Below are 24999 nucleotides of genomic sequence, written 5' to 3' on the forward strand. Positions count from 1 at the left end.
TTCTGTACGTGGAAACGACCTCACTGAAACTTTTTTTTTTTTTTTTGTGTCCGTCAGGTTTTAGAGGACGAGAACGCCAACGTGGACGAGGTGGAGTTCAAACCAGACACCCTGATCAAGCTTTTCCTCGGATACAAGAAGTGAGCGCAGGCTTTGTCTTCTCCCTCTGCTTCTGTTTTGGGAAGTGGAAGAGTTGTGTTACAAAACGAAACATCCACACTGATATAAAGCACAAAATCACAACAAATTATGTGACTTTTTAAAAGAATAATAGGCAGCTTAAAGTTTACAAAGTGATAAAAATCTATATTCTGAATGATGAACTTCAGGGATTGACTGAAGTTTGGACCAGAGCTCTTTTATATCCTGATACATGATATTAATTATTCCAGTATATTAAGCGGTGTTGTTGTTGTTGTTGTTGTTCCCGACGCAGTAAGAAGCTGAGGGTGAACATCAACGTCCCCATGAAGACGGAGCAGAAGCAGGAGCAGGAGACGACACACAAGAACATCGAGGAGGATCGCAAACTCCTCATACAGGTGGCTGGTCCTCCTCAAACTGGGGTCCGGGGGTCCTTCAGTAGAATCAGGAATAGAGTGACTTCACTATTGATTTATAATATATTTAAATTTATCTTTAAAAATTACAAGTATTCAGAGTATTCACAGAGTTGTTAAATTAAGTTTTAAGTAGATTTTTGACTCATTTAGAGGGACATTGTAGTACATTTCTGTGTCTTGTGGTGAACATGCACTAATGAGCGAGGTGTGTGTGTGTGTGTGTGTGTGTGTGTGCAGGCTGCCATTGTGAGGATTATGAAGATGAGGAAGGTCCTGAAACACCAGCAGCTCCTGGCTGAAGTCCTGAACCAGCTCTCCTCCCGATTCAAACCCAGAGTCCCCGTCATCAAGGTAACACACACACACACACACACACACACACACACACAGCCCTACTCCGTTCTTACACAATTCCCTTTTCCCTCCATGCTCATGATTATGCAGAATTTTGTTTCTTTTGGATTGAGATGTCTAAGCCACCTATCTCACCCTCTCACATGTTTTTTATTTTATCACTACATGATTAACACATGATCGTACTTTTGTGCAGATTTGATCATTGAGGACTTCTTTTATCATTCGATGACTTCAAAAACACATAAAACACGTAGAAGAAGAACAAGTAGAATTGAGGATGTAGGGTTTAGAATCCTGTATAATCATATTGCTATTTCAGTAATTTAACAATAAAATATTGGCATATCAATATTTATATCGAAACATTAATTTAATGTGCAATTACTGATGTAGTTGGAAATATAAAGTTGTTATGAGGCAAAAAGTGCAGTCAGATGGTTTTGTTAATTGTGATTAAAAGAAAATCCTGCAAAATATTTAGGATTATATTATAATTTCTGGTTGGATAATGGACATCACAGTCAGAGAATGATTCCTTTTGTGCTCCTTTTGTGATTTTCTGTCTTCTTCTGTGGTGTTCATGGTCTGACCTTTCCCTCGTTGTCTCCCTCTTGTGGTCAGAAATGCATCGACATCCTGATAGAGAAGGAGTATCTGGAGCGAGTCGACGGAGAGAAAGACACCTACAGCTACCTGGCCTAAAGCCCCGCCCCGCCCCTCCCCTCCCACCCGCCGGCTCTTTTCATTTTATTTTTATTTGTTATTTTTTTTTTTTTTTATGTCTGAGTAATAAAGTGTGGATCCCTCTGACTGGCGGAGATGTTGTGAATGTGTGTGAGAACCGCAGCCGCGCCGGCGCCGAGGGGAGGCAGCCGGCGACGCCTCCGTACGACGACGACGACGACGTACGGGGGGTGAACTCTGCCCCTTTTTTGTTGCTCTCGCTTCAGTGATGAAGGAACCGTACGACCACATGACCTCCCCCCCGCTTAGACCAGGAAACCCCGTAAACGCCCGTCCTTTTGGAAAACGACGCATCTCTAGGACTCATACACACACACACTCTTTCTCCCATGTTTTCATAATGTAAATAAGAACCACAGACTTCTAAGAGGGGAAAAAAAACAAAAAAAAACAACCTTACTCCCCCCCTCTTTCCATAGCGCAAACTTAATGAATTAGCCTACAGCCAATCAGAGGAGAGCCGCATCCAAGGGTTTTTCTGCATGCTACTGCCTACCTGCATCACGGCGACGCCAAAAAAAATAAAATAAAAAAGAAGCAAAGTCGCCGGGCCGCCGATGCAGTCCACCGTACGACGACACGAATGAAATCAACAACGCTGGTCCTGTAATTTATGTATGCGACTAAACTGAAGCAGCATTGAGGGGAAGGGGAAGGGGAGGGGGCGGGGCAAGTGTTACCGCCCGATCCCAAACGCACCCCTCAGATCTGACAGCAGGGGGAGGGGAGGGGAGGGGGGTGGAGTCAAGAAGCTGAAGTGTCAGTTTGGTCGGAGGGCGGTCGGATCACGCAGGTCACCTGTATCATTACTGCGAGGTGGACATTTGTATAGTGTGGTTCATTTTCTAAATGTGTGATAAATAAAAAAAAAAAGTGAAGATTTCTCTAACGCTCGCCTCTCCTGAGACTCTTTTCTCACCCGGAGACAGACGGTCCCATGCAGGTAAAGTCACCATGACATGATTTGTGTTTTTAAACCCTATCAGTTAATTCTCCATGTTACAACATACATCTATTTAACAATAAATGCCAAAACAAAGGTACAAAACTTACTTTCTTGCATTTGTATATCAAAATCCCATTACTATTATATCCTGGGAAACTATTTTTAGTGGTTACTTAATGGCATACCAGTAAACATACAATACATACATGGTACAGCGGTGCATTTTTGACTATTCACTGTTTACTTTTCCTGCATCCTGGTGGCTGGATTTAATTTATTTTTAAGAATATGAAAGTTTGTGATGAGTAAAGATTAAGAGCAAATCATTTCTGAACACTTTAACAGTCCGTCCCCATTTCATGTCCTGCCCCAACATCCTGTTTCAACCAGAAATACTTTGAATCACAGAAACAAGAAGCCATCGAAATGCTATTTTTTTGTGATTTTAAGGTTTTTAAAAAGGTGCCCTAAGTGTACAGAACAAATTAAACTCAATCATGGCTCTTTTTCTAACTACAGGTGAATGAAACCTCCATCTTGTTCAAGGAAAAAAAACAAAACACAACAGCAGCCATTTTCTAATATTTTAATCTGCATCACTTTGAACAACAAAATCCCTGTAAACATTACAAAATCAGCACCTGTGTAGTCAGAAGAAGAAAAGCGGTCCTGGTTTGACACTGGGAGAACAGCATGAAACACAAACAACCTGCAGCCTCCATCACAGGCAGGACTGGGTAACAAATCCCCAACACACACCTGCTGCAACACCAAATCATTTCTTTGTTCAATCACTTTTCACTGTGATGGAGGAAACCATTTTCTATTTAACATTTAAACCTGACATCTGCTTCACATCTCTCTAGATTTGTTCATTGATCTTAAGCAATTGGAAAACCTTTCGAAACCATTTCGATGCCATAAAACGGTTTTGTTTCTATTTCTTTTTTGTTACCCAGCTCTACTCTCAGGTGAAAACAAACACGACCCTTAGAAGCTGTGAAACCTGCTGCTTCTCACTCATCCTGCACCCAGTTCTTGATTCCCCCCCCCCGTTTCTGAATTGTCACATCATCCTAAATCAAGCGCTTCTCTGCTGGTTTTCCTCCCAACCAAACTCTACAGAAGCCGATTTCACCGATTAGTTCCTCTTCTCTCCGATTGAAGGTGTGGAAATGAAGTGAAATCAGCTGGTTTAGTGTTCGGTTGGAATGAAAACCTGCAGACTCTTTGGGCCTCGGCGGCTCACGGTCGAGAACCGCTGCTCCACCTGATCTTAAAGGAATAGAAAATTTTGTCATCATCTACTTACCCTCATGCCAGTTGAAACACAGCTGAAGTTTGTCCATATAACACACAGGGACTCCATAGCAGCCTTCTCCAAAACAACTGAAGTCAGTGGGGACCAGTTCTTCAGAGCTCCAAAAAGACCTACAGTATATTTACACCATAATATAGTGCAAATCTTAACTACAGCTGATTGATTTGCAGTAAATAATAGTGTATAGGTCTTTCTATTCAGTGTGATTGTTTGGCTGTTTTTGTTTTGGAGCTCTAAAGAACCGGTCCCCATTGACTTCAGTTGTTTTGGAGAAGGCTGCTACGAAGTTGTGCTGATAACCTCCCTGTGTGTTATATGGACTGACAAATTTCACCTGTGTTTCATTTGGCATGAGGGTGAGTAGATGATACAGAACTATTCCTTTAAAAGGCATAGGATTGGCTTAAGAAGACACTCGTACACCAATCAAATGCATCTAAAATCTATGAGGAAATCAGAAACACAGGAAGGATGATCTGGATTGGCAACAATGGGTTTGTGAACTGAGACGTTGTTACAGAAATACAGGGTTCCTACACGTTTTCCCCCATTTCACACTTTTTCCAAAACCTCTTTCCAAATTTCTTGACTGTGTTTGCAGATAGTTGTATTGTCCAGCTACTATAAACTAGACACACAAATCTCACAGTATGTGGACTGACAGTGGGTCTACAGCTACATCGTCATGTGTGTTTTTGGAAAAGTATGGATTCCCTAAACAGTTTTAAGTGCAATTCCCAAACTTTTCCAAGACCTGGAAATCGTCCGACGTTCGTTTCCCCAGAGATTTCCAGACTTGTGTAGGAACCCTGAAGCACAAGGTTTCCAGGAAGCAGTCGACGCACCCGGGGTCTCACAGAAACAAAGATCCAGAACCTTTCCGACCCATCGGCTACAGACATCTGTACGTCACAACAGCATGAGAAGTCCCCTCAGTCTGTGAAGTTTGCAATAAATTACAGGTGTAGAAAGTGGAGATAAATAGGAACATTTCCACAGCAGGGAGGGAGGGAGGGAGGCGGGGGAGGGGGGAGAAGTTCTCGATAAAAGGCTGGTATTGCTTCAAGTCGGTCAGACACTGGGACGAGAGTCTGCGGTATTTTTGCAAGCACCAGAATTCACATCAGACAATATAAGAAAACAAAAAAAAGTCAATATATGATTGTTGGTACATTGTTAAAAAGGCCTATTTAACAAGAGAGGAATGCTCAAAAAACTATTAAGATAGATTATTATACTGATTGGACATCACATGGAATAGGCAGTACAGTGATCTCTAGTTTCTAGAACATTTCCGTCCACCGCTAAAAACCTAAGGAACACCCTGCAGGCCTGAACCAGAACCAGAACTCTCCTTCCACTAGTTTAGTCTGGAAAAAAGCACCGAAAAGACGAGGGGAGGACGCACTCTGACAAGTCTTGAGAAACCCGGAGCGGTTTCATCGTTGGAGGGGGGGGGGGGGGGGGGGATTCTCCTTGGGTTTTTTTTTTTTCTTCTCTTTTTTGACAACGCAGAATACTTCATCATGCAGAAAGAAAACAGTTTTTAAAATGCAGTCGGTCACCTTTAATCAGACACGGTTCGGTGTTCTGTCAAGGACTCAAGGCACAGCAGGAAAAGTGGGGCGCAGGGGCGGGGGGCGGGGGCGGGGGGGTTCGTCCAGAGACACGTCGGGATAATAAAACATCACTGCCAGAGGGTTTTCCCCACTGCGCCGGCGTCATACTGTACTCATACTGGGGCTTTCTGTAGGTGCGGTCCGGTGTCAGCACCCTCTGGTTTTACACTGGAATACTGAGGAGTCGTGCATGATGCTTGTGTGTCACCGTTGTCATGGTAACAGCATCCTTAGCCAGCGGGAAAATACATACGTCGCCTAACCATCACTCTTAGCTAGCTCAGTGGCTTTTCATCATGTGAGAGAGTCTGCAGGTTTTCCTTTCAAACAGACACTACAGCAGAGATCAGCACTTTCAACCTGAGCTGGTAGAACTAATGGTGCGTTCATGTGCCGGCGGGAAAGTCCGACATCCGGGACTTCCAAGTCGGCTGCTAATCAGCGTTGCAGCCGATCAGAAGACAAACAATAAACAAACACAGACCTCCTGCAGCTAAACAAGCTAATTAGACGAACTTCATTCAAACAAATGTGAGGTTTGTCTGGATGACCTCAAACTTGACTTTAAGGTGCATGGGTTTGTGTTTTCTTACTGTTGACTCTCAAAACTTTTTGCCTTGTTGAGAAGGTTAAAGGTCATCATTACGTCATAACTCGGAAACTCGGGTAGCAAAACTTCCGACTTCAGTATCCGACTTTGGAGGGCGTTCATGTGAAATTTCCAAGTAGGAAATTAGTTTTCCCCGATGTATCTTACAGCACAAGAACGCACAATAAAATCAGTGAAATCAGCTGCTGTAGCGTCTGGCTGGAACGGAAACTTGGGCCTCGATGGCACCGTGACTGACCTGAACCGAACCAAACTGAGCACGAAGCACCAATGGATAAAAAACACACCGGACCGCGCCGGTACGAGTACAGAATGGAACAAATACAGCGCAGTGGGAAAACTTTTAACACACAGCTGAAAGAACAGAGCAAACTGCACCAGAGTCAGAGGAGCAGATCAGTGAAAAACCCTCCAAACGGTATCAAGCTGATTCTGGTTTTGGGTTTATAGAGACCGGTCCAGTAGGAGGCAGGGCAGGAAACTCACTTGTCTGCCAAAATTCAAAACACTTTCACCGTTTCACCAGCCATCTAGGACAATAATCCAAATAATGGCCGACTACCTAGTGTTTGTCTAGTGTTCATTTCCCTGGTAGTAGTGCTGGTTTTGTGTTGAGACCTTTTCACATTAGCACCTGATAGCAGGGGGGAGCGCCACAAAGCAGGCTCATCTCCGTTTCCCTCTTGTGTGTTGAAATCTGAAAAAAAAAAAGGCAATGACCAGTGTGGAGTCAGATCCAGAGCGGCGGCCCTGCAGCTGGAGGGGAGTCAGCGTCTTGCTCAAGGACACTTCAGCAGGGCGGACGCTTCACTCGTCCCAACGCAGCGCTGCATGTAAATGTGTGTTTATACTCTGCAGCGAGCCGCGTGTTGTTCGTTTACTTGCTGCACACCGCAGGGGCGTGAAGATTACAGAGGAAACGTCGCCTAGGGAAACTGGAAAATAGCGGTGACAAAAACCTCAACAATTACGATGAAAAAAAGCAACAAAGGCGGCTGAGAAACGGAGGATTTGGAGGCAGTTTTGATCAATTCACTTTGTTTGACCACCAGATGTTCGCACCGAGATGGAGACAAAGGCAATGCACCAGACAAGGAAATAGAAGCACTTTTCCGTAAGGGAACTCAACCAATCGTGACGTTTTAGACCAATAGCAGACGGTCTTGCGGTGGTGATTGGTGTGAGAAGAGTTTGACTAGTTCGGCCTGTTCACACTGCGGAGTCCAAAACCAATTCAGCGCTTCGGGTTTTTTCCCCACAAACGTCTTTTTGTCTGCAAGAACCTTCCAAAATTAATTTCTGCAGCAAACATACCCTTGGGTTTTACTCAGTGGGATTGCAGCCAGGCCTTCTGGGTAAAGGATGATCTCCAGCCTTCCTTTTCCCCCCTTTTCATAATATGACAAATGACAATAAAACCCGACCAATTCAAGTGATCAGGAGAGTCTTCTTGAATGTTGGTTTCACGCTGCTGGACCGGGTCGATCCTGCTTCGTGAACGCCGCCCTGCTTTACAGACAGACAGTGATGCGGCACCCTGGGGAGCGTGCAGGTCACAGCGTTAAGTTCACACCGTATAAAAACACCCGGGTGCTGGCGCGGTGCGGGGCGACCGAGCGTACGGCTAACCAGCGAACACACCGGAGGAGTAGGAACGCTGCGAGTCCGGCTGGTGGAGGTTTTGGTCCCTGAAACTTGTATTGAAAAGCCAGTTTTAAAGTAGAGCCACGGGTTCGTCTCCTCAGAGTAGAAAAGTGGGGTGAAACTCAAACGGGAGCCAGTTCGTGGGCCGGTTTGCACCTTGAGCTGAGGAAGATTCGTGAACGTAGCAACAGTGAATCCCAGACTCCCTGACCCGAGAGAAGAGGAAGATTTGTTGATAGAAAAAAACAAAACACAAATAAGAACAATGACAAGTGAGAGAAAGAGAGAGATATATGAAAAGCATTGTTTAAAAAAAAAAAAAACGAGAGAAAAAGAAAGATCATTGTGGCAAAATAACGGCAACAAAAACTTGCGTCCGTGTGTTCAAAAGTTCCCAGAATTCCTGAAGCTTTGTAGCATTTTGACAAGTCGTCTGGATTTCCTGAAGTGAACAGTGTGTGTGTGTGTGTGTGTGTGTGTGTGAGTGTGTGTGTGTGACTGTGTATGTAAGGCCTTTGAGTAGTTGATCCACAGGAGGTAGAAGTCAGAATCAGGCGATCTCCATCTCCCGTTCGATCCCAACGTACTTCAGAGCGTCGGCCTGACTGTACCTGCCACACAAACAAATAATTAGTTTCTACATGTCAAGTCTTTTACACTTTACACATTTAGCTGATGCTCTTATGAGTGCAACTGAAGAATAAACTTAAATATGTTGTAGCATTTTAACACCAATATTGTTGTGTGTGAACAATTATTTAATGATTTTTTATAAGGAAGAGCAGCATAATGGATTATCATTATCATTAGGTCTGCAACTAACGATTATTTTCAATGTCGATTAATCTGTCGATTATTTTCTCAATTAATCGATTAGTTGTTTGGTCTATAAAATGTCAGAAAATGGTGAAAAATGTCCATCAGTGTTTCCCAAAGCCCAAGATGACGTTCCTCAAATGTCTCGTTTTGTCCACAACCCAAAGATATTCAGTTTATTGTCATAGAGGAGTAAAGAAACCAGAAAATATTCACATTTAAGAAGCTGGAATCAGAGAATTTTGACTTATTTTTCTTAAAAAATTACTCAAACCGATTAATCGATTATCAAAATAGTTGGCGATTAATTTAATAGTTGACAACTAATCGATTAATCGTTGCAGCTCTAATTATCATCATTACATTGAGTCAGTAGAAGTGAAAAACATGGTGAATGTTTGAATACAATAAATGAATATAGTAAGAAAGTGCATAAGAAACACACATAACTAACAGAACAAAAAGGTAAACAAAAAAAAGCAAACAAATACAAATAAGTGATTTTGTAATAAGTAATCATTTAACTTAAGTCTTTGTTTTCTCCCGTTTTTATCCATGAGTGTAAACTACTCACCACTCAGTCCACATGATGGTAAACGTATAAAAGCCATAACACCCTTAATAACATTCTTTACTGTGTTATTATGCCCACAGTCAGAGTAAAGAACATCCTGCAGAGGTTATTTTATTGTTGCAGTGTGTTCCCGCCTGCCGCGTCTCTCCCAGGTTACTGACCTGTAGTCGAAGAAGAGCTCCTCCCCGGTCTGGATGGCTCTCTTGGCGAAGATCCCTATCCTGTGGTCCCCGTTCACCATCATCACTACGACGAACGGACAGACGATGAATAACAATAACGATATTGTTCTTATTATCACCATTACCGTGATGACTTCCTTCACCGATTACGTCACTAGCTTTAGATCGATATATCAGGCGGTTGTTGGCCTTTTATTAAACATTAGATATCGGCTAATCAGGTCATCCAGCTCTGATACGATGGAGCTTCCTTCCTGACCACAGCTACAGAAAAATAGTCTGTTTTTCTTGCACTGCTGACTCCAGTAAAGCTCACTGCTCAGTAAAACCTCTTCAACACAGTTCAGAAAACATACTGGACTCGCAATGTTGATAGAAAAAACACAGAAAAAAAAAGAGTGTGTGAGAACGACAGAGCAACAGGGACGAGTGACTGTCATCCTTCAGTCTCGATTCCTGCTCCATGAAGCAGGATACCGAGTCCTGCTGAGTTCTCCCATCTGCTGGTGTATTCTGGGTAGGAAAACCTGTTGGTCTGCCAACATGGCTGCCTGTCACGCATGCTGGCTTTGGAATAACCTGCCAACTCTTTCTTCTTTTAAGGCTTTTAAATACAGAAAATGTAATTGTTTTATGTGCCGGCGGTTTTTAACTCAACTGAGCTGTTTATTTAATGGCTTCTTGTTGTTTTTTAAATATGGTCTGAACTGTGAATTCTGCATAATTCAATGTTGTGTTTTCTCTCTAGTGTTTATGGGAGCAACTAAGCGCTATGGCCGGTGTTCATCTCAGCTTCTTACCTTTTGCATAGCAGTTGGGGTTGACAGAATGGTTGGCAAAGCGGATCTTGTTGCCTTTCCTTGTGGCATCAACAACAAAGTCTGAGGAGACACAAGAACACAGAAATCATTCACAAGTCAGTTGCAGTGTAACCATCTGGGTGTGTATGTGTGACTTTTCTGTGTGTTTTCTGCATGGGTATTTCCTGTGTCTTCTCTGTTTTCTGTGATTGTGTCTCTTTTGTGTGTGTGTGTGTGTGTGTGTTACCGTTGTTGAGGTTGAAGAGGAAGCTGCACATGTATTTGTCGTAGACTTTCCCTCTGCGGTCGGCTTCATCCTGGGAAATAATCTGCAGAGACAAAGGTTGAATGTTACAAAACACATTTCCCCCTCATTGTCCATTTCAAAATACCAAACTTTTGTGTACTATCCAAACTTTCTAAGACCTGGATATCATCAAACTCATTTTCCATACTTGTGCAGCTTTTATTATTTCCATTTTTATGTTTTTAATCTATTTTGATTGCTGTATCCTATTATAAATTGCTGCTGAAATGATCCAGTTTCTTAACGGGGCTCGTTTAATTTTCATCGTATCTCATCAGAACCTCCTATATTCTCGTCATCCCTTCTCATCTCTCGGTCGGTCAGAAAGCCCACAGACAGTAGAGTCTTCTTACCTCTCCACAATACTCAGAGATGAACTCGTTCTTCTGGACCGGCTCTTTGATGAAGATGCCCCATCCTGCCACATCTGACGGGGCGAGCAGCAGGTGCTGAGACAGGGAGGGAGAGAGAGAGGGAGGGAGAGAGAGAGAGAGAGGGAGGGAGGGAGGGAGAGAAAGAGGGAGAGAGAGAGGGAGAGGAACAGAGGGTGAGAAACAACAGAATGCCATTTGATATGCCTTCTGTTCATGTACATTACACACATGTCTATACTAGGGATGGGCAATAATTCAAAATCATCTTTTATCATCTTTCAATAGAATCATATCATGATGATAAGGTGATACACAATTGCTGTCAAAATTGATGATAACAAGCCAATTTTATTGAAAACCTCTGGTGTGGTAGTCAAACGTCTCATAAGGATAGAAGGATGTGTGTGTGTGTGTGTGTGTGTGTGTGTGTTACCTTCTTGGCCCCTCTCTGGATGGAGCAGTTCTTGCAGGACACGTTCTTGCTGTCCCAGTGCTCCGCCGCCCCGCAGGTCAGGCAGAGGTCGGGGTCGCACTCCCTCACAGCCAGGTAGCAGGGACACTGCTTGGTGTTGCACTGAGCCTTACACCGGCAGCCTGGGAAACGGTTCTGACCTGCACACAGACACCAAGACATGAGTGTGATCCAAAATATATTGACTACTGCAATATTCATACCACTAAAGGCAGCGGTTTGTTTCAGAAGAAAGGGCGTTTCCATGTGCATCAATTCATAATGCATAATTCAGCAAAGCTTCATTTAAAAACATTTAAGCATTGTGGAGTTCATGTATGGGATAATGTGTGTTTTCTTAACTTTTATTCTAAAAAAGCTCTACGATAAAGTGTGTGTGTTTGTTCTTACACTCAGAGCTGCACTGGCAGAATTTCTCGCAGAAGTTTTGAGCGGTGACGCAGGGACAGGAGGAGTCACACGGCTGCCGAGGGTGGTCACATGGCTGGTAGTTATACACGTGATTGGACGAGCCATCTGCAAAGGGATGGAACAGATACAATAAAGTTAAATGGGATACATTATTTTTCTTCTAATAGCCTGAAGATTATGTCATTATATCAGGTCAAAAAACATTTTTTCCAAGTCAATCCTGTGAAAATTATCGTACTTTTCCAGAATTGCCAGTAGGGTTACAACTAACGATTATCTTCATTATTGATTAATCAATCAATTATTTTTTTGATTGACTATTAAATGTCAAAAATAGTTCCCAGAACTAGTTCCCAGAACCCAAAGTGATTCTTCAAATTGCTTAATTGTCTGACCAGCCAAAAAAAACCAAATATTAATTTAATAATGATATGAAACAGAGAAAAGCAGCAATCTTGGGATTTGTGAAGCTGTAACCACCAAATGTTTGATATTTGAACTTGATAAATGACTAAAACAATTGATCGGATCGATATTGATTGATATTTTCTGACGATCGACTAATCGATTAATTGACTAATCATTCCAGCACTACTTGTCAGAGCCATGTGGGAACCCTGTAAACTCTCTCCTGACAGGGAATTAAAACTGCAGCCCATATTAATCATCCCTTTCACACAACTGTTTCCTTCAACAACCAGGTGAAGGGCGATATTGAGGTGACCTCTGACCTTTCTTCAGCTGGATCTTCCTACAGTGAGTGGCCCACAGCCTGTGCTTCCTCTTCTTCTTCGTCCTGGGAGGCGTGTCCTCGTCTTCAGCGGGAGCGCGAGCGATGATGCTGGACTCCTTCACCCTGAACTCATAAACCTGCCAGAGACAGTGACGATTAGGACTAATGATTATTTTCACTAAAATTGGCACTAACTAGACCCTACTTATACTGTATACAAAGTGCCTATCCACCTTTTGCCATTTCAATATTTTAAGAGCTTTAAGCTAAATGTCTAAAAGGTCTAAGAACTAAGCCCCGCCCACCTGTCTGCAGGTCTTGGTGCCTATGAGCCGTGCGATGGCGCAGTAGTTGTCGTAGTACGTTCCGATGAGAACCCTGAACAGAGAGGCCTCCGCCCCGCTCCAGTCCACCGCCTCAGGATCACAGGTCAGCTTCATCTTCACCGGGGTCTGGCACCGCGAGTTACCCTCTATACACACACACACACACACACACAAAAGACTATAGTGAGACTGTAGCAGAAATCCAAGTACTGCATAAACGATGCATCTGTTAAGGCAGGAAACTAACTTTTTCTCATCAACCACTCTAAGTATTGTACTAGATTTTTAAAACTGAATACTGTAAATCTAAATGATGGTTGGTTAACATTTGGTGTGTGGATGTTGGACATTTTCCCCCCGGTTCCTTACAATGTTGTTTCATTTGACTGGTGTACATTTCCAACCCCTTGAAAAGTAAAAAGGGCTTTAACCTTTACTGGTTCTTCAAAGATAGTTTGGAAAAGTACAGGGGCCCAAAAATGGCAGAGCAAACAAGAAAAAACAGTAACAGGGCTTCCTTGCATGCAAAAAAAAAAAAAAAAAAAAGTAATTGTGTCCACATGTTGTTTGGGTTGACACGCGTTGTGTGCAAGTTGGTACCTGAATGCTTTGTGGTATTTTGTTGTTGATTTTGGAAGATGTGCCACCTCTGTTTATTTTTGACATGTGGACACAATTACTTCTCTCTTTTTTTTTTTTTTTTACATGTAAGGAAGCCCTGTCCCTGTTTTTTCTTCTTCAGATTACAACCATAGGGGAACCACAGGAGGTTACAAGATGAATGGATTTATGAATCCTGATGGTACTTCCACCAACCTCTAACATATGGGGATTCTTCAAAGAACCCTTCAGGATGTTTAATCTAGTAAGGAACCTTAATGTGATTATCGTCTCCCTTTTGATCTTCTAAGAACCTCCTGATGAACCCCTAGTTTCTTCAGTGTGTGAGAACGTACCCGAGCTGCTGGTGGTCTCGTCCTTCTTGTCGTCGTCGTCTTTGTCGTTGTCCCGCTCGTCGTCTTTGCTGCCCTCGCGGTCGCTGTCCGTGTCTTTGGTTTCCGAGGAAACGGTCGGGGTGCTGGGCCGGCTGTTGCTGTTCGGCAGCCGTCCGCGGCGACGGCCCACCGTGCGTTTGGAGGGCGTCTTGGCCCGCTCGGCAACCATGCCTGCTGGGTATTCCCTCACCATCCCGTCCTGAGCAGTCACAGCACAACGACAGTGTTAGTCCACTGGAGGAGTTTGGTATCAGATACAAAGGAAACAATCCCTTCTTTCTCCTTAGTTCTCATTTCTCCTACTTCACCTCCTTCTCTTACATGATCATTCTAGGAGGGACATCGTCTCTGATCCTTACACTCCTTGATCGGTCAGTCAGCGGCCCAACTGACCCTCATCAGGTCCCATTAACATAAGATGGATGAATGACGACTTACAAGCCTCATGAATTTCCCCTCAACATTGTTTTTTCCCCCCATGTTGCTGCTTGTTACATTTATATAAAAGCTTCTATCAGTTTTGTTTTATCAACTTAACCATGAATACAATAAGTGCAGAGTTGTTAAAAATCATACATTTCAAGTTTATTCAATCATTTACTTTTTTGTTGTTTCTTTCACTCTTTTTTCTGCTGTATATTAAGATCTGCCAGTATCAGACATTTTATCGCAATCAATTACATTTACAAAAACATTTCATACATTTATGTATGAAAAAGTGGTTATTTTCATTTTAGCCTGCTGGGCCGGTGAAAATATACTTGAGGAAAGTAGAGCTCTGACCTACTGGCCCAACCAGGCAATAACTGGAAATTACTCTTAACATTGAACACTGCTTTGGTATTCAATTCAAGTAATAAAAACAATAAGACAATTGAATTTGACAGTTCCAGTTCCTCACCTGCACCAGGTACATGTAGCACTCGATGCCGCAGGGTTTACTGTCCACCAGGTTCTCCATGTTCTTACGCTTATATGTGTTTGGAGTGGCATGGAAAGCTGCAGGAGGAGAAATAAGGAGCCAAAGACAACGGGTTCAACACCATTTGCAAGCAGCTGGTAATATGTGCAGAGGTTTATTCCCCTGCAACAGAGTTCATCAACAGCCATTGTGTCCCATCAGTGTTCCTGAGCATGAAACTCCCTGCTGCTCACCCAGTTTAAGTTGTTCTGGATGAGACTGCTGGCTAACTGGCCTGAAATGTGAATGTGAATGTGCACTAACGGTGGAGGAAGCAGTCGTATTTGAAGCAGCGTCTGCAGAACAGGGTGTGGAAGGAGTGCAGGCTCTGCTCCCGCTGCACAGAGCGGGCGTTGGGGCCGTCGATGTTCGGCGTGCATTCAGGGGGCAGCGCGCCGGGCAGCTGCTGCTCCGTCAACTCCTTGTACCTGATGCACACACACACACACACACACACACACACACACACACGCACACACAGATTAGCTTGCACATGCATACACCAGGGCTGCTACACATGTTGCATGTCATGTTTTACCAGACCTTAAAAAGGTCCAGTGAAATGAATTAATTGCTTTTCTTAATTTCATGGTATAAATTAACAAAGGAGCAGTTAATGTAAAGTTACCCAAATTGTTATTACTGTCAGCATTGTGGAAATTTGAAAAATTCAACAGAGTCAAAACAGATTTAGAATTCCAATCTACCTCCTGGTGTAAATGATGTCACCTACACCCAGGTTTCAATGAATTGCTCTGATTGGTCGACAGTATCCGAAATCAACATGGCTCTTTAATTTCCAATAAGACTGTCAACAAGGCCGCATCACTATATGCTCTATACTCTTCACAATGTCTGGTAATTACATTTAATTTGGGCGAACAGTTTTCTCTCCTACTATTCCAGACTTTTTGTCCAGTTGCAAAACTTCAGTAAAGCACAAAACTAAGAGAAAAGAAAAGAGGGCGCAGCTTGATTTTTCTTCATTAGTGCAGTTCCAAAATATGTCAAGACCTGGAAATGATCATATTCGTACCCTGAAATATGTGTAAGAAGCAAATACACCTCATACTCACATGCTTGCACATGCAAACACACACAACCACTCACTTCTCTTTGAGCTCTTCAGTGGAGCCTTTGTCAGGGAACATGGAGGAGATGGCTTCAAAAATCTTGTCAGAGGGAAACTTCTTAGTGCTGTCATTGCTGGCTCGACCTGCAGATAACACACACACACACACACATTTTCCATCAGGGCAGGAAACTCACATTTTGTTAAACGAATGGCCAGCAAGACCTTAACATGGCACTTTCACCAGCCAACAAGAGAAAAGAGCATCCAAAACGTTGGTTGGTAAGTCATTTACGAGCATTTGGCTGGTGGGTGGTATTAATTTTAACAAGTAAGCAGGTCGTCCCCCACAGATGATCGACAGACAATCGGTGACAAGATGCATCATCCCTCCTACTTTCGTCAAAATTAGACCAGTGGCGTCTGAGATACCACGTTTGACGGACAGATGAATAGACAGGCTGAAAAACTGAAGTCACTGGTGTAACAGTCATTCTTATTTTCTCCGCTGGCTCCTCTGCGCCCACCAGACACCAGACACGTCTTTTTAAGACAGCAGTGGAACAGATGCTTGTGGGAAGCAGTGGTTGTGGCTCCTGCTGTCGCTATGAGACAGAAAACCTGTTTGAACCACGCTGCTCCCCTCCCAGCGCTTTGTGCTCCAAGTGCTAAAAACCTGTCATGCTGTCACCATGCTGTCACGCTGCAAGCAACATGATCAACAAGTCACCCAAGTCCTTCCTGTAGAGCGGAGCGACCGGGGAAACTCGGCCGATGTGCGGACGATCAACAACGGACGATCAACAACTAATTTGAAGTGTTCGTTTGTTTTTCGCTTTGAAATCAAGAATTATAACATTATTTTAACTCTGTCAACAAAAAAGTCAGCAACTAACAATATGTCCCTCCAACTTGCCAGGCAGAATTATTGTTTCATGAAGGATTTACTTGTTTTTCTTGGTCAAAACTTTGTACCCGCACAAGACCACTACATAGATGCAATCGGAGCATCTCTAATTATCTCTGGGACGAGCCTCGGTGATGGTCCTTACTCTCGGTGCTGATGAGGGCGTCCTTGCGGGCGTCCTCCGGGTGCTCCTTGCCGTCACACAGCTCCATCTTGTCTACTTTGAAGTCCGGCTCCTCGTCGTCGTCGTCGTCCTCGTTGTCGCTGTACTGGGTCAGAGCGCTCACCAGCTCCACGAAGATCTCGTCGTTGATGAAGCCGCACTCTAAAAAACACAAGGGAGAGCGCGGAGAGTGGGCATTTCGTGTAAAATCAATGTTTTTTTGGAATAGATGATGCTTTTGTGTCTCCCTCGTCGCAATAGTTGGTGCCAGTTTGCTATGACTTCCAGAAATAATGACGGAAAAGAGAAATTAAAACAGAAAATAAAATAAATACAAAACATTTAAAACATTTTAGATTAATTTCCACAAGAGCACAAATGTTTGGCCATTGTTTTAACTTAGTGTTTATTATCTGAAAGTATGCAAATAGGAACAGTGGTGTTACATTTCAAAACAAGATCATTGGAAAACCCCCACTTTTACTACATGAAAGAAGCTGGCTGGCATGAAAGTAAAGCACACTACAGTAGAATTTATGAATCATCCTAACACCTACGCCTTCAAAACAGTTTCAAATCAAGAAAGTTCTCACGCTGTGTGACGTCATGTGAAGTCATTTGCATATGAGAAGAGGATTAATGGAGTGAAAATTTGTAGCCAAGATGTGAAGATTCGTGGTTAAAATGTTACAATGACTTTTACCACCTTTTTATTAATTAGATGCTGCCCAATAAAGAAAAGACATGATTTGTGGAAAATCAATATTGGATAAATACATTTGACCTTTCCACTGCACCATGGTAAAAAACTATCCACTGGTTAAAAAAAAACATGATGATAGGGAAAAACACTGTATGTTAGGGGTGTACAATTAATTGTGTATGATCATATGTTGCAATTTTACATTGCACAATTAATTAATAATGAAGAAAACTGGCTTATCTGCAAGGTTGAAACATTTAATTTAAGATGTTAAGCTGTTGATATAAAATGCAAAGATGTTGATATAAGATGCAAAAAGTGCAGCAAAATAATTTTGTTCCTAAAAGCAATAACAGGGATCATCATTGTAGCCCTGACCGTGCAGCTGTACTGTCCCGTGTGTCCCCCGGCTCTCACCTCTGTCTCCATGGACTTTGCCGTCGTAGTTCTTGATCAGCTCCTCTATGAAGGTGCCGTCCTGGTCCAGGATCTCGTCTCCCATGTAAGGGATGTTATGGAGCACCGTCTCATCCTCCACCTGATGCAAAAATGCCAACACAAACGTTAGAAACACAGACAGGCGAGACTATACACTTAGCAAAATTGGGTTTTTCCAATACATACGTGCAGCTGTTATGTGTGCGTACCATAAAGTTCTGCTGCAGCGGAGACCAGGAGTACATGACTGGGACCGAGGCCACGGCGTTCAGAGTCTTCAGAGGGATGACCTGCTTGTTCTCGGAGAAACCGCTGTCCACCGTACACTGCACAGGAGAAAGACACAACAGAAAGAGTTAACCCCTTAAATTTCCTCTTAAGCAGCTTCAAAGTTAGAAGAAACATTTTCTCCACACTGTACGACAATGTCCGATCCATATCCTGTATCTGCTTGTTCCAACACTTCATTGAAGCTACAGCTGCTTATACAGAGTGAAATATTCAAACCCAAGAAGCCATTTTTTTTTATGGCTGTACAATTATATCAAATGGAAAAATCTAGATGTTTGTGCATCATTTTATACACATCTCCCTGCAATTCAGCATGACGTGTTTGGTATCTCTGGAAACCTTGGGATCTTGACTACAATTTAAAATAAAGTTGTGTGGGTCTGAACAAAGCTTGGCCGTGCAACATGTGTTTGTAATGATGGACCCACATGCGGAACCAGCCTATAGTGCAAGCTTAATTTGCACGACTTTATTGCTTGAGAATATTATAAGACATGGAACCCATTCAGAACGGATACAAGCAATTGAATCCATAACAGACTTTGCATGTGTGTGTGCATGTGTAAAGCTTGATCAACATGTAGATTCACTTAAAATACTGGGAGGTGTGTGTGTGTGTGTGTGTGTGTGCATACTAACCTCTCTGGTCCCTCTTAGCGAGCTGACAGATGTCATGATGTGAACTGGCTGGATTCGCCTGGTCTTCCACTCCTGGTTCAAGATGTCCGTCCGCTCCATGATTTTCTGTCGGTTGGTGTTGAACATGCTCTGAAAGGAGTCAGAGAAACATATAAAAAACTGTAAAAGTGGACAAACTTACCCGCAGCCAAAATGTGGCAGCATTTGGCCGGTTGCTGGTAGGTTTGTCTGCTCTACTGGTTGGTAAAATAGTGACAGCGACTGGCGAATTTTGGGATGCACTAACCAAAAAAGTGACAAAAAAGTTAGTTTACTGCCACATTAAGGAGCCACCATATGTGATAAAGATAAAAGTGTGGAAACAGTGTTTTCCACAAGTGTCAGCTGCCAGCCAGATAGCCAATTAGCCAACTTTTCCAGCTGAATACTTTAACGGTAGTGTTTTGTTATTAATACTGGCATTTCTCCTACATCTAATCACTCTAACTGATGTTGGAAACCTTGACGTTGTGTATCAGACAGCTCAGTCAGAAAATGTATCGCCTAACAGTGAGTAAATGTGAGTGCAGCGTCACTCACAGCTCCCCTACTCAACAGATTGGACTCGACACACTGCGCCAGTAATGTCAAGGATGATTAATTAAGCAATAACCCATGACAGGTCATGGTACGTTGAAAGTATAAATCACAGTTAAAGTGCATGTGCAGTGATACTATACAAGCCATAACAATCAGTAGAAATACACTGAATGTATACATCTATGGCTTTTTAGTGACAGTAGTTGTATTCCGTTTCTGGTCAAAATGACCAGAAATGTGGTAGTCAGCATCGGTAGGATGCTGACTACCACAGCTCAAAATTAAAGGGAGAATCCACACTAAAACACTTCAACTCTGTTGTAAAACAGCTGTTTGGTGTATTTTTCTTATTGTCATGGATAAATGGCCAAATGTAGACAACATGACGTCAAGATATTTCCAGTGCAGCTACAGCTGAGTACAGTTTTTTTATTGGCATTTTTGCTTTATTGGATAATCACAATCAAAAGAGACAGGAAAGATGAGAGAGAGGCGATGTGACAAAGCTCCTGAGGTGGGTTTGATTGATCTATCGAATGTCTGTGTGTAAAGGAGTTGTGTATGCAGGGCAGTAGACCAACGTTTGTCCACTGACTACAGCGGCTGATGCATCCCCAAAGTCTACTAGCCACTTTCACCATTTTACCAGCCAACTGTTGTTTTTAATGAAACAGGACGTCCAAATGATGTTTCGTTACCCGCCAAAGTGGCTGGTAGAGTGGACAATCTTACCACAGCTCAAATGTACCAGTATTTGGATGCTGTTCATTTCACTCCCTGAATGCATGTATAGTAACATAAATTTAGAAGTGATAAACATAAATAAATCAGTGGATTTGGTGGCCAAAAACGAGCGGGATAATGTCAGAATCTCAGAAACAGCAGGAGTCCTGTTCCTCTGCCGTTCTCATTTCAAACTAAAATCTGTGGAAACTCATTCGACCAATGAGGAAGAAGTCTGAGGCAGGAGGCGTGGCTCCGACCTGTCAATCACTCATCCTGTCACTCACTAGGAGGAGTGGGGGGCGTGTCGTTCCTTGTGTTGGTTTGAATTTCAGGAGATTCAACTTGTACTTTTCCCTCAGCCCTTTCCTCTAAACATTTGCACGGTGTGGCGGCCTGTGTGTGTGAACAAACCTTGACCTCGTCGGCCCGTCTGAAGCGTTTCAGCTGTCGGAGTCTCATGTACTCAGACTTCACTCTCCTCTTCCAGCAGCCGGGCCCCTTCTCCGAGCGCTTCCCAGTCAGCACCATGATCCGCCTGCAGCCAATCAGAAGGGGGAATCAAGGTTCCTTCACATTTATCAAACTGAATGTCGTCACATTTCATAAGTCCACACTTTCCCCAGAGCTTAATTTCTTGACTGGATTTCAAAAATTTGGACCGCTGTAATATGCTAACATATGCTGATAGTGGTTGGACAATATGATTGTCAACTAAGCCTCATCACTATGGCTGGGTGATAAATTCGATAATATAGTTTATCATCTTTCAGTGGAATCATATCTTGATGATATGGTGATTTTGGGATATCGTGACGCACAATTCTGCTGTCGAAATTGATGAGCAAATTTTTAACATGAGGTATGGTTGAAAATTTCAGTTTTGTTTGACATCAAACCTAACATTCAGTTTAATGGGATGAACGTTAATGTGATTATTTAACATGTGATTTTTCATACGTGAGCCATATTGTGATATATATATATATATATATATATATATATATATATATATATATATATATATATAGAAAAAAATCCTTATGATTACCGTGATATTGATTTCAACCATATCGCCCAGCCCTACATATCACTGTATCTGGTTCACGGATATCCACAAAAATATCACAATATGTGAAATGACAGACAGCGTGTCAACAAGCTAACTGGACTGAGCAGCAGTATTTCTCCAACGTAATCCAGACTTTGTGCATAACTCCCAAATTTTTCAAGTCCTGGAAATTAAAATAGTTTTCCATACAAGACTTTGCAGAAATACATATGAGCTTTGAATAGGTCCAACTAGAAAGTTATGAAGCACCACTTAATTACATATCATTTTTTTCAACTGAAAACAAAGTATACAAGCCTGCAAAGCACACACAGCTGCCTAGGGGCCCTACAACTTATCTTGCACCGTGCTAAAAGACACTGTACACCAACTCAGTCATAATTATAGTTTCTATTCAACTCTCATCTCTGTCATCATGTATCCACACAGACAATAATTGAGGTGCAAGCGATGGGAATCCCCTGACTCATCTGACAAGTCTTCGGTGTTCATTGGGGGAAATCTAACAACAAATCCCAGCCTTCCCCCCTATCTTTTATCTCTCTCTACTCTCTGTAAGTTGCAGCAGTCTTCCTGCCTGTGCGGAGGAAATGGACAGGAAGCTACATTATCCATCTGCCCTCCCAATAGTCAGTCTGGGAGTCGCTGCCCACCAGCCCGTCTGCTCTAATTGAATCTCACACTTTCGATTAGACATGTCAGACGGCTGTCATGGAAACATGCTGTTGCGCAGTCAGTAAACATTACATCCTAAGAAATGTGGTGGACTGCGTTAATATGGCACATCTTGGTATGTGTAATCTTCACACTAGACTGACGATCAGGAGTGGCTATGTATGCAAATAAAATGGGAAGGGTTGCAGCTGATCACATGGCCAAGTCAAGTGTGTTTCCTTGCCAATGCCCAGGCCAGTACAGATCCTTTCAGCTGATAAGCACTTATTGACCCTCCTCATCAACCTGTGGCTGGGATTCAATACGAACTAGCCCTGATACAGGATCCTCTGGGACTCTTGTGTCAGGGATAGATACGACCCACTTCTCCAGTTCCCAAACTGAGCAATATGAATTTTATTAGATTTTAGGGTGAAGCAGATGGCTGAATATCGCCCCCATAAGGCATGTTAAGAAACAAATACAAGGAAATTTTACAGGAGGGGCGAAAGTAGAGCATTTCCCTTCTCTCAACACCCAGTAACTGAGCACTTGGCCAACAGTTCCTTATTGACACTGACGTCGGCAATCCCAAAATCAAGTGCTGGCAATGACCCGTAAAAAACACTATTTTTCACTCACTGGTTTCGACTCAGACAGGACTGTTGCTATCTGTCCAACCACACCAAGAAAGTAAGTTGTCCAACACACTGGAGAGTTCAGGAGGTAACGAGTCAAGAGAGGAAAGATCAGGACGACCATCTCCACACTGACTTAACAGCAGACTGGGTCAGCTAGCTAACCTATCTGGGCTACAAAAGAGCTAACAAGCTAGCTCCAAGCTAACGATAGCCTGGCAGCGAGCTAACAGTTAGTTAGTTAACCAAGATTGAAGCAGCCACAAGCAAGAACAGACCCGGTCCGTCTGAACCGCCTCACAGGAGCAGAAAAAGACAACACACTGACAGCAGACCCTACCTGTAAAGGAAGCCCAGTCCTCATTCAACGGAGTGATTCAGGATCGATATGACAAACACAGGCAAAACCGTCCTTTGTGTTGGGATTAGCTAGCTGTAACGTTAGCTCGTTGGCTAGCTAGCTCAGAAGGAGGGAGCGATTCACCTCGCGCGTCCGCCGCCTGCCAGCTCCACACCGACACCGGCTTACTTGGAGTCGGCACACAAAGCGGCTGTTTTCCCCTCGGACTCGACTTCGGAACAGACGATACGGTTATTAGCAAAGGTTGTAGATGGAAGTCAGAACTTTCGATTTCACCCTTCCTAAATAATTTGTCCAAATTCAATGTTTCCGCCTCAGCAACTGTTCAAACCTCTCTTCGTCTCGCTCTCACCGCCCACTACGGCTGCTGCAGATTCAAGAAGCGCCAAACGTTTGGACCAATCACAGAAGCCGACATTAAATTTCCTCAGTGTGGTGTCATGCGATAGGTCGGATTGTATCATGGTGCTAGCCAATAACAGGCAGCGCTGTGTTGGGGGCCCGGAACGGGGACATGTGGATAGCTTCTCTTTGTTCTCCCATTTATCAACGATAGAAAAATAAAAATATTACACCGCTTGTTTGACAGCTAATTGTTTACATTGATACTTCACACGCCATTTATTCATAACGATTTGCAACAATGTCGACCGCGTATACCAGTTTCATATTCGTGTTGATCGATTATAAAACGCTTCATGTCAACATTATCCCGCACTTTTCAGCAGGAACTATGTTAAAAAAATATATATTTTAGCTAACTCCGTGTTTGTTAATTTTATAGGACATGTAAAGCCGGTTCTTGCTTTATTTATAATCTGTCCATCGGGTGCAAATAAACCTTGTTACCTCGGCAGCGTCTCAATAAGAGTTGCCGCCTCCTCCACCTGCCTTCTGACTAGTGACAGCTGCAGTAAAACTACCAGTTCTTTTGATTTATGCACGTTACACCCGACAGCTCCCTGTTACTTGTTTGTTAGTTACTAAATGGTTAACGTCTTTCATTCTTGCAGGAAAAAACCGTGTTAAGGTTGTGAGTTAAGCGGACTTGCTGAAATAAATGAAATCCAGCTACAACAACCGGCAAGGGCAAGGGTCGCCAAGTTTGTTAAGCCCCTCCCCTTCTGTACGTTGATTGGCTGACAGCCTGAGGGCTTCGTGCTGCGTTCAAGTAATATGGGTGTCCGTAAAAACCAACTGACAGTTAGCGGTAACTACATGGAAATGTTTATATAGCATACTTTAACTCCTTTACTCGTTTTATGCAGACTTGAGTCGCTCCTGATCACCTTGTTCATACTTACTTTACATTTCGGCTCATGTCTGATTGCAAAACAAACAAACACTGCAATGTCAACTATGAATGAAAAATCTATAAAGTATAATTGTTTCCTGTCCTGGCATGCGATCATAAAACTACACTTGATTAAAGGTGTGTCCTTGTTGTTGAGGACTGAATTCCGTAAATCGAAGAAATCCGGGTCCATCGCCAAGCATCGAGTTCCCATTTACAACATGAAAGCTGGGGTCACCTAGGAAGATCATATTTCCCATATATCCCATAGGACACGAATGCAGCATCATTCCCGTGTTTTGGTTAGCTAGCGCCGCTGTTCGGTAGCTCAGGCAAACCGCAACGTACAGTCACAACCAGAGTTACAACAAAGATATGTTTGTTCATTAAATTTGTTAACCTGATGATAGAATGACTACAGACTATTTTGTAAAGAAACTACATAGATTTATGCATCGCTGTCCGTGCTAATGCTACAGGCTTAGCGTTTGTTTTGTACGAAGTTTGTCTAGCCTTAGATTTGCCAGGTTCTCCTAACATGGTGTCGAGAAAATATGCTTTACTTTAAATTATACTTACCGTTTGTCAACTTGTTTTTTTCCCCCTTGAACTTTAGCTGATGTCAAAAGATATTCTAAAATGCTACATTCCCCCTTTTCCAAGCCTCCCCTCTGTGATTTAAACCCTCTCCACTAGAGGGAGAACTAGTA

General features: G+C 42.9%; 2 protein-coding genes across 3 annotated transcripts in view; one reads left to right on the plus strand and one right to left on the minus strand.

Annotated features, from left to right (window-relative positions):
* LOC139915693 (cullin-1-like) overlaps positions 1-2553 on the plus strand; it is a 25411-nt gene extending 22858 nt beyond the window's left edge. Inside the window, exons 19-22 of one of the 2 annotated variants that reach the window (XM_078291374.1) lie at positions 58-140; positions 437-542; positions 801-914; positions 1542-2553. In XM_078291374.1, coding sequence (XP_078147500.1) covers positions 58-140; positions 437-542; positions 801-914; positions 1542-1622 — 384 coding nt within the window. In that variant the 3' untranslated portion in view covers positions 1623-2553. Of the gene's footprint in view, positions 141-436; positions 543-800; positions 915-1541 lie in introns of those variants that run through there. The other variant, XM_078291375.1, reaches the window with a different exon arrangement.
* Positions 2554-8123: 5570 nt separating this feature from the next.
* On the minus strand, positions 8124-23333 carry ezh2 (enhancer of zeste 2 polycomb repressive complex 2 subunit). Its single transcript, XM_071904369.2, has 19 exons — positions 22975-23333; positions 20685-20808; positions 18969-19097; positions 18248-18364; positions 18018-18138; positions 16880-17059; positions 15866-15971; positions 15020-15183; positions 14696-14793; positions 13756-13993; positions 12779-12945; positions 12472-12610; positions 11720-11845; positions 11291-11469; positions 10837-10932; positions 10424-10505; positions 10177-10257; positions 9356-9440; positions 8124-8415 (listed from the first exon to the last, which is right to left on the minus strand). Exons 2-19 carry the CDS (start codon positions 20799-20801, stop codon positions 8355-8357), a joined length of 2286 nt encoding a protein of 761 aa, XP_071760470.1. The 5' UTR covers positions 20802-20808; positions 22975-23333; the 3' UTR covers positions 8124-8354.
* Between the last annotated feature and the right edge of the window lie 1666 nt (positions 23334-24999).

Source organism: Centroberyx gerrardi, chromosome 22, assembly GCF_048128805.1.
Source record: "Centroberyx gerrardi isolate f3 chromosome 22, fCenGer3.hap1.cur.20231027, whole genome shotgun sequence".
NCBI classification, from domain to species: Eukaryota; Metazoa; Chordata; class Actinopteri; order Beryciformes; family Berycidae; genus Centroberyx; species Centroberyx gerrardi.

Coding starts and splice junctions, on each gene's coding strand:
- ezh2 (XM_071904369.2), bottom strand. CDS start 20,801: ATGGTGCTGACTGGGAAGCGCTCGGAGAAGGGGCCCGGCTGCTGGAAG. Junction 19,098..20,684: donor GACGGGCCGACGAGGTCAAG/GTTTGTTCACAC, acceptor GACTCCTTTCAG/AGCATGTTCAACACCAACCG. Junction 10,933..11,290: donor TCCAGAGAGGGGCCAAGAAG/GTAACACACACA, acceptor TCCCTGTCTCAG/CACCTGCTGCTCGCCCCGTC.